This window comes from Centrocercus urophasianus, unplaced genomic scaffold (genome assembly GCF_019232065.1).
Source record: "Centrocercus urophasianus isolate 14NV4802_14NV808 unplaced genomic scaffold, USGS_Curo_1.0 seq_10, whole genome shotgun sequence".
In the NCBI taxonomy this organism is placed as follows: domain Eukaryota; kingdom Metazoa; phylum Chordata; class Aves; order Galliformes; family Phasianidae; genus Centrocercus; species Centrocercus urophasianus.
Window position 1 is genome coordinate 86,617,888 of NW_024884142.1, and position 10,053 is coordinate 86,627,940.

At 36.5% G+C, this 10,053-nt stretch overlaps 1 protein-coding gene across 5 annotated transcripts in view; it reads right to left on the minus strand.

Moving 5' to 3' along the window:
- The window catches only part of ENAH (ENAH actin regulator), an 87,193-nt gene that overhangs the window by 18,292 nt on the left and 58,848 nt on the right, over window positions 1-10,053 (minus strand). For all 5 annotated transcript variants that reach the window (XM_042809655.1, XM_042809673.1, XM_042809666.1 and 2 more), the window contains exon 5: window positions 1,296-1,615. In XM_042809655.1, coding sequence (XP_042665589.1) covers window positions 1,296-1,615 — 320 coding nt within the window. The remainder of the gene's footprint in view (window positions 1-1,295; window positions 1,616-10,053) is intronic.

The following is a 10,053-nucleotide window of genomic DNA, read 5'->3' on the forward strand; positions in this document are numbered from 1 at the left end:
TGGTGCTGAGACTGCTTTTGCATATGATGGAGGAGGTGCTGAAGGAGGCTGGCAACTGGAGTATTCAGGAAGTGGAGTGCTATACGGGGAGTTGTCGAAAGATGGAGCTGGACAGAAGATGGAAAGCAGCAGCAAAGGCAGGATAAAAAAAGGAGAAAGAGAAAAAGGGAGCTAATGAAGCAACAAAACCAGCATTCAAACAAAATGTATAAATGTAGACTACAGTTAGTACCAGAGGATTAGGCACAAGTGAAAATACTGTTAGGAAAGTTTTATATCTCATAAACAGCTTCCTTTAAATTTTACCAACTATTTTTGTGCCAACATTGAATTTACAAGCGTGTTCTAGGATAAGTTTTCTCAAATCCCACCTGTGAGATGGATTAGACACAGGGTTGATTAATCAAGTCTTATAAGCTTTCATCTTCTTGTTTTGTTGCAAATTGCAAGCAAGTGTAGTGATCTTAACTTTTTTTTTTTAAACAATTCTGCTAATACAAACTCATACCATAGGCAGCATGTAAATATGACCTTTCTCTTCCCTACAGAACACTCCATCAAAAACATCAAAGTAGTTGGAATAAAGCTACCAATAAAATCCCTCTTCTAAAACGGCTAGCTTTTTACATAATATACTGAATTTTACCTTGACCTGATCACTTATGTAAAATTGAGTTAGCTACAGAACAACCAAGAAGTGCTTCACTAACGTTCCATTGTATTACCAATGTAAGAAAGCTTCCAATTGTGGCTTGATGCATTTCCGCAGGCAGTACATTATCTACAAATACATCTCACTGAAATTTACTACAATCATAATGAAGCAAGAATTCATACGTGAAGGCATTTCTCACACTATTAATTCACCTTACGTAGGTACATACCCTTACATGAACACACTCAACCTAACCTTTTCTCGTCATATTATGTGATGAGAACACACCTTGTTTAATAGAGCAAACAACAACAAAATACTTAGAAATCTTAACTCATCATACTTTAACCAATGCTGGAGATGCCCAGTATGATTCAAGTTCTTCAAGCAACCAAGAATTAAAGCAATGGAGTGAACAAACAATCTAAATATTTTATTTCAGGGTTAATGGACAATTATGGCAGGCAAGTCAAAGATCTCGGACTTCTTCCCATAAGAAATGAAGCAATTTCAGCAACTGCAAGTCAAGCACTGACTACTCTTGAACAGCTATACTCACTGCCCTTTGTTGTCTCTCACTCCATCACCCAAACACATAAGGAATACGGTACTCAAACACGCTCAGTTTTGAATTTCTTACCAGCATTTGAAATTCTTCTCTCTCTTTCCCACTCCAATTGTTCCCTTTCCAACTGTTCTTGCCGTTCTCTTTCTTGCCTTTCCCGTTCAAGTCGTTCAAGTCTTTCTCGGTCCTGCCTCTCCTTTTCCTGTCTCTCCCTTTCTAGGCGCTCTTGTCGTTCCCTTTCTTGTCGTTCTCTCTCCAGTTGTTCCTGCTCTAGGCGCTCTCTTTCAAGTCTTTCCCTTTCTAGCCTCTCTCTCTCCAGCCTCTCCCGTTCCATTCGTTCACGATCCAGCCTCTCCCGTTCCAGCTCCTTCTGCCTTTGTTGCTCTTGCAACTGTCTACAATCATGAAAAAAAAGGAAAAAGACTGAGCTGCAAAGTGAAAACCAGAAATATCAAATAACTGTTAGAGGGGGGGAAAAAAAAAAAAAAAAAAAAAAGAGATGAAACAAGTCTTTGCAACAGTGAGAATAAAACTGCAATATTTGCACCTCCATAGAATTCTGAACTCTGCATGCTATTTTTCAAAGCTAGGTAAAAGGTACGTTCATTGTAAAAAAACAAAAAAAAAAAAACAAAAAAAACCATATAGCCAATTTCTTGCTAACCAATTTAGCATTCTGAGAGACAGCTTTCAAAAGCTAAGAATAGAAAGCTACTGATGATAATTTACTCGCTGATACAATCTTATGAGCTGAGGATATGGAGTTACATTTGCTCTTTGCATATGGCACTTCATATCTGATGTAGTGAATAAAAGAATAGTGAAATAGCAATTACACAAATCCCCATAAAAAAATAAAAAACAAACTTTCATATAAGCTAGGCAACCAGTACTTATCCAAATTTTACAGATGTGTCAAAGTGCACACCATGTATCCTTTTCCACTTGCATACCACACATATTTACATTTGAACTATCATCCAGATAAGAACATCTTTCAGGGGGAAATCGGGCAGTGATAAGAAATGTTGGGAGTGGGCACCAGGGAAGTAGTGCAGGGGGTTGGTGTGGATTCCACCTCCTGAAAGTCCTAGCAAAGGAAAGCACACGGGTGCAAGATGCAGAGAGGAAGAACAGAAGCAGATACACAGGCAGAGGAAACAGAAATAATTTCCTAAGAGTAGGAAGTTCACAGGCTGTATCAATCTGCATTTTATTTTTATTTTTTTTAAATATTCACATAATGTTTTTTTTTTGCTGTTGCTTTTTTAAGCATGACATGCATGTTTCTAGTCAACTAAAATAAGGGAGCTCAATATTACAAGAAGAACTAGGCATGCCCTTTTCCTCAAAGATGCAACCATTATGTTTCTGTCAGCATATCACCGAAAAACACAGTTATCACACACTACTTTAATTCTCTATTTAAAAAACACCCAAATATCACATTTATAAAGAAAAAAACATATATTAAGCACACAGACATTTTCTGCTCTGCTTAAGATGCAAACTGAAGATTTTTCAACAAATATAAAGCACAGCCAGTTTTTTAACTATGCAGCAAAAAAAAAAAAAAAAGACCTAAATTTAGACACTATGGCATATGTTATCTACTGCTACTGGCCAATTCTATTTAGGAAGGTCATTGGTCATTCTACATCACAGGCTTACAGCTTTGTAAAACTAGCATGAAAATGAATGGAACTTTAGCTATTTCACTTCTATTCATGCTTGGAATATACTTGCAGAAATGGAAAGCCCAGCCCACATGCTGTTACTATTCAGGTCCATCTTATCTCAGAAGAATTATCCTCCTTAAAAGAATGATCCTCCTTAAAAATAATAATATATAAAAAAGCCACTAACACGTTGACAGCTTGTTACAACAAGCAATTAAGTCCCAGTTATGTACACGAAAAAATTACTCTTTTTTTACTGAACTTGTTACCCAACACCCTGAGAAGCTGCAAAATAGTTCTGCTCCTGCACTCCCATGCAACAAAATTGTAATAGCAGTTAGAAAGAAATTAATGCTGCAAGTCACCTTGTTAAATGCTTGATTTTTAACCTCTCACTTCTACCAAAAACTACATTAATTGACTAATGCATTTTTTTGTACCAGTAGAGGGTTGCCTCTGATCAAACATCAAGAGAATACAATGCAGACCACAGAAACATTCAAATACTATGAAAATATTTTTGGCATTACATTCCTACCTTCCTACCTGCTGTGTTTTGTACAAAACTAGTTTTTCTCAGTACTCTCCTTTCCCCAGATAAATATCATCAGAGAAAAATGGGGTTTTCATCCTGGCTACCTTCAGCTGAGCCATCTTAGGCTCTAATTTCATAAATGACAAGTGGACACATTTTCCTATCTAAGAAAAGCTATTCGGAACAGGAATCAGCATTTACACGTTCTAAAGCAGCTTCACTCACTTTGTTAACTCATTCATTTTAAATTAGCACAGTCTATCTAGGAAGCAACACACACACTGTCAATCCCAAAACGAGAACGCAGATAAGGTACTAAGTTAGACTTGTCATATTATGCAGCTAGAAGGTATCAACAATTGATCACGCTTAGAAACATATCAAGCAATTGCTTAAGATACTTAATTTTTTTTTTTTTATTATTTTTTTAACAGAAAAATAACCTTGACACAACCTCACATAAGAGCAAGGTGATAAGCCATACCAAGAGCTGCATCATTTTGTATTTCCTTAAGTAATCAGGAAAAGAAACAGTGAGGCACCCCAGTCTAAGCTCCTCAATATTAGGGTTCTTAGGATAGCAAGGATGATCGATTGTGAAGAATTACAGATGTATCTTTTAATTCCAAGTGATCAGGAAATAAAACTAGTAAACAGAGTAACTGTGACGTAGCTGACACAATGCAGGGGAGAAATCTGCTAAATTCACATAAAATGCTTGACTATGATTAAAGAGTGAGAATTGTGAAAGAAAGTTCTATGCACACATCCATTTGAGTGTTCTGTTCAAAAACATTAACTATATGCATTCAGTAAAGGCTATGCAACAGTACAGAAAATAATTTTGTCTTCATAAATCCATGGTTAATCCATGTCTGTGCTCCTAATTCAGAAGATGGGAAAACCAGCAGAACTATAAAGGTTGAGAGATGCAACAGCATCAAATGTACCAGACAGCTTCCACACAACAAATAACTAAACAAGTACAACTTCACATGTTGGAAAAGACAACTGTAGGTATACAAAACCTTGAGTAACGAGGACACCCTAATACAACACCTAGGAAGAAAGATTCAACAACTAATAATAGCAGAGCTTAACAAGGAAAAAAAAGAGCACCTTTGCACATCAGGCAGATGAGACATGGAACTCCCTATCAGAGCAATTCAAGAAAGAATCCTTAGAATAAAAAAATACATATATCCCACATATATATATATGTGGAAAGGCACTTCGAATTTGAGACAAAGTACAAGAAGTTGTAGAACCAAAAATGCCCAGAGAATGACAGAGCAGCAGGGGAAAGTATTATGGACATTTGGCCTGTATGAGTCTTTAAGTTAAATGGACATTTGCTCTGACCCAGTAAGGTGGACTTTGTTATCTTTATTTAAAACTTTTCTGACTACTTGAGAGGGGTGTGTGCATATATGTAAGTATGCACACTACACATACAGAAAGAGACCAACTGTACAAACTGTACATAAAGTACACCACCTCTATACTTCGTGTATTTGTATGCAATTTTAGCTTAAGTGTAAGATACACTTCAAAATTAAATTGTGTTGAGACTGACTTGTTCTCCTAATACATGTGAACACATTCATAAGGCTTACCTGGGCTTTTGTCCTCTTCAGAGAGCTATAAATACACACAGTGTTCACATGTCAAAACAAAATGTACTTAAGCCTTTGAATGCTTTAACGTTTATCTGATGCAAAAAAAAATACGTAAGTCAGCAAAGGACACATACCAAACCATACTGGCTGCCTACCAAGATCCAGATAAAAGGCAGAAAAGACCTGCAAGATAACCATTTTTATCTACCTACAACCTGAATAAAAGAATTATCATAATTAAACAGCAAGTGATTCAGCATTTAACATTTTTGCATGAGAGTTTTCATTTTCCATTTACTTAGCAAATCCAGAAAAATTCTGATTTAATTTCTAACTACGCAAATACAAGCCATGAACAAGTCACGAAATTTGCTTACAATTTAGATCTTCTACTCAGAGAGGGCAGCAAAATACCTTGCAAACATTTCCTACGTTATCCAAAATTCTTATTCAGAAATATATGAAACCAACCCCGACAATAATTTAAACTTATTCTCACTATTTATCTATGAAACCTCCCTTCCTTTCAACAGGGTGGAAGGAAGAAAAAAAAACAAACAAAAAACCCACGACTGGATTCCTACGGTGAACCTTCCAGATCTGAAGCCAAAAGTGGCATAGGTCAAAAGAAAAGCAAGCAATAATGCAATTCTATTGCTTCAACACACTCAACACAATTAACGACCAAGGATGAGTTTGGTAAACTAAAAAAGAACAGCAACATAACAAGTAGAACAATTTTTAAAGATTAAAAACTGATTTTGCTTATTAAAACTAGGATAAACGATACGTTTGTTTCTGCAGGTTTTTGTTATCACTTGATAATGTAATTTTAAAATTCTCTAAAGCATTTCTGAGATGTCAAGAATCGGGTAGATCTAGAACACATGTACTTTCTACGTGACTGAAGAATTGTCAACTATGATCATGAACGTTCACTATCTACCAACCAGGACACCTTTTAATGGAGCTCAAGAGGCACTGCAAATGTCCCAGCATGCTATTTCCCTGACAGCGAAATGCTAAAGCAAACTGACTAACTATTTTAAAAATGTGAATTAATGTAATCTAACAGCTGACGTACATTGAACAATTGACACAGTGCTATAAAATTGGAGAGCACATCACTTACATGCAATGTAGGTACTGTTTTACTGGTTTAGACATGTAGTCAACAAGTAAGAGGTAGTGCTAATAAGCTCAGCTTCTGATGTTAGACAAAATGAGTCAATACCTCCGTACAGAGCGGCCGCTTTCTAAGTGTATTTTAGCAAGTAACAGTACTATATGTAACAGGTCATCACACAATGCAACTAGAAAGCTATTCCAAATGAATCTCATATAGTACCTCAAGGAAAAAAAAAGCCAACTAGGTTGTGTTAGCTCTTGTAGATGAATGAGTGAGATCCCCAAGTCCCTTTGTTAAAGGTTTCAATACAATCAAAAGAATTGAAGTCTCAGTCACTTCCTTCAGAGGTGACCATTACCACATGGGTTGAAGGAAAAACAACAGCTATATTAAGAAACTTTACCTTTGCTAGTGAAACAATATTCTATATCAAAACAAATCTAATGTACAGGGACAGACAATTCTTTCATGAAACTTCTCACTTCTTTACTGCCTAAACATTAAATCTCATCCTGTCCAAAAATAAAACAAGAACAGAACGCCACAAAGAAAACCCTACAGATAACACTCATCACAAAGCAGCTGGCAAAAGAAAGCAGATGTCTGCCCTGGCAGGCCACCTTATTTCCTCATGTGGAGGTTTTCCCTGTACATTCACATAAATCTTATAGGGAATAGGGAAGAACCACTTTAAGAGGAGTGCACTGAACAGTCACTAGAAACATCACTTGATCTACTAAAACTTCAAATTAAACTTCATGGCCATTAAGTTGGAGCACATTTACCAATTTAGGAAGTTGTACTGTCACGATTAGCACTGTGAGAAAAGGTCAGTAGCACTCCAGTCAGGTAGTCTGGGCATGCCCATGTTTTCAGGGCTCTGAGCTCTTGTACTAACTTCTCTAACCTGTCTCAGTATATGGAGCAATACACACAAGATAGCAACATCTGGAGTTTTATTGTAAAATGCTGAAAGCCCAACCATTATCTAAATCCAGCAGTCACTGCCTACCTACCAGAATGCATCACATGTGATCCTCAACCTCCTCCCACCACTGAGTCACTGCAACAAACAGAGCAGCTGGCTGCAAGCAGGCAACATGAGGCTTAGCTCCAGATGCAGGAGTGACCTCAGCTTTTCAACAACGCCTTTCGGATTTACCAGAGAGTGGCAACCCAGTGTCTGGACATCAGTTTAACTACATACAGTCAATCCAATTTGATCACTGTTGAACGTCTAGAGAAATAAACTGAAACGTGTTTTAATAAGTTGATTATTCAGAAGATTGCTAATTTAATACTCTAATCTTCTTTTGCCTAGGTTCAGAAAGGGAAAAGGTGTGCCTTCCACAGCCCTTAAAATTTGCACAAACTTTCCTCAGTAATAAATCTGAATATCAACATGAAGATTGCTCTCTCATCTTCCATACTGAATACTTATCCATCATTCCATAATTTAACATTTGCCAGAGCTCACTCTCTCATATGAAGATAAAATGAGCTGGAAACACACAGTGGAGATCTGCAATGTTTGCCTGTTCAACAAAGGTAGAGATTTATCAAGTGAATTTAAATACATGCTCTACCTTTCCAGTTTCAACACGGGTGAACCACCAGATCTCTAAACAGGTGACTATTCAATGATATTTTTTTTCTGAAGTTTGCAAAGAACACCTGACATTTTAACATCATTTAATACAAAATTATACAGGAATTTTAACTGCATACCTGTGTCATGATTTTGAAACAGTAATCTAGTTTATTTGTCACAGCTATTTCCACTATTTAAGCAGCTTTCCCTTGAAATTGATTGCCAGTGAATGCCACAATTCCACTGTCAAATCTGATTTTCCCTTAGACTAACATTAAGATATCCCAAACTAATATTTCATGTACAGGAGGTTTTCCCCTCCCTCTAAAAGTGTCCAAGAACAGGGCATCAGCTACCCTATATCTCTCATTCCATTTTGATCAAGATCTGCAGTATAATCCATTTCCTGCTTCTCTCCTTTGTACTCACGTACCTCAACTCCCATCAGCAGCAGGATTGGTTTCTTTGGGAAAACTAAATAAAACATGACTGGTCTCAACCCAATGCAGGAGGAACTGCTGCTTCTCACACTTCCTTAGCAGTCCTGCCGTCCACATTAACTAGGAACTTCCCTTTTGGTATCTGTCAAATGTTTTATACTAAAGAACACTGCATCAATTGCCTGCTGTCTTTCACAAAAGAAAACACAATTTGGCCATAGTTTACTCAGCTGTTTTATCTGGTTAATTATTCTTTCCTTAGATGCAGCTTTAAGGCTTTTCACATTACCAAAGTCAAACTAATCGGCTTTCATTTCCTTGATCAAAAGAGATTTAAGGTCTAACAACAAGCTTTTATGTAATAAGCTTTTCAAAACATATCAGATGGAAAACAAAGTTTTTCATCAGTCAAAAACTGGTAACTAGCCACCACAATGCCTTCACAATGCCTTCACAATGACGTGAAGGCAACTACAAACCGAAGGATTATTAGATACAGAATCTCCAGTAGAGAAAGGGGTCTGTTAATGAACTTTGATGGGGCCTCATAGTTCTCTTTAACTTGGTCTTTTAAACCTATTACGTAAACAGAACACTTGAACATACCTGGCAGAAACCAGATTGAAAGAAGTATTCTATGCACAACAGATTTTAATAGAATAAGAATCTCAAATAGCAGAAAAGCCTACTTTCGTTGGCAAATGCCTCAGTGGTATTTCCATGAGTATGACTGGAACAGAACTAGTTTCATAAAATGGAATCACAGAAATGAAAGTTTTGGAAAAGATGCGGATTTTCTTACTCTGATTTTGTAATTTGCATTAAACAGAAATAAAACCCATAGAACTGAAGATTTTGTGGAAATACTAAGATTTCAAAGAGACATTTTTCAAGAATCATAACTAACATACTTGCAGAACCATCCTTCAAGTAACATACATATTCAATTGCAGCAATTAAGGCAGTAATTTTGCCAATGTAGTTATAAGATTGCTTAATAGAAGAGAGCTTTCCTTAGTCTACTGAGTATGTTAGTGTTGTCTGACATCCATAGCTATTCACAGCTGTAACCAGCCTGCACCCCACTACCTCTACATAAAATCAGTTATGTCTCTGTAAGCAGACTTGACAGACCTAACAAAAAATTTTACTGTGAATGGAAAGAAACTGTGAATGGAAATAAAACGAGGCACAAAAAAAAAAAGTGTCATTACCATACCAGAACTCTTTGTTTTCCATAAAATTTGAGGGCAAAAAAAATGAAGTCTTTAGGATGTGATAAACAATGCTGATGGGCATTCGTTTTTGACTCATTTTCCTCTCTTCCCACTGTGCAACAGTGAAGTTATTACGGTCCAAATTACCTCAGGATGACCCAGGAAACTACCTCAACAAGCTCAACCTGAGAACTAAGCTATATTGCTACAATTTCATCTCCCTGGAACCCTTAGCATATGCACTGACAAAGAAAAAAAAACACAAAAATACAAAAAAACCACACATCTTTTGACTCCATCTAAATTATGACTTTGCAATGTAAACTTCATGTGGACTTCGTAAGACACATAGCAGTATTCCACTGAACATTTATAAACCTAAACCAGGAAGATAACTATTACATTTAATTCACACACCTACCTCAACTGTAACTGTTTGCTCAGTTAAATCTAATCAGTTCGTAAGCCTTTAAAGAAATTTTACTTTCCCAAAATAAGTTGTCAGATAAATAAACTTCAAAGGCAAAAGAGAACTGGAAACCATACGTGCAGCTACTGACTAGGGAAAGGTCACAGATTAGGTAAAAAAAAAAAAAAAAAAAAAAAAAAAAAAAAAAAAAAAA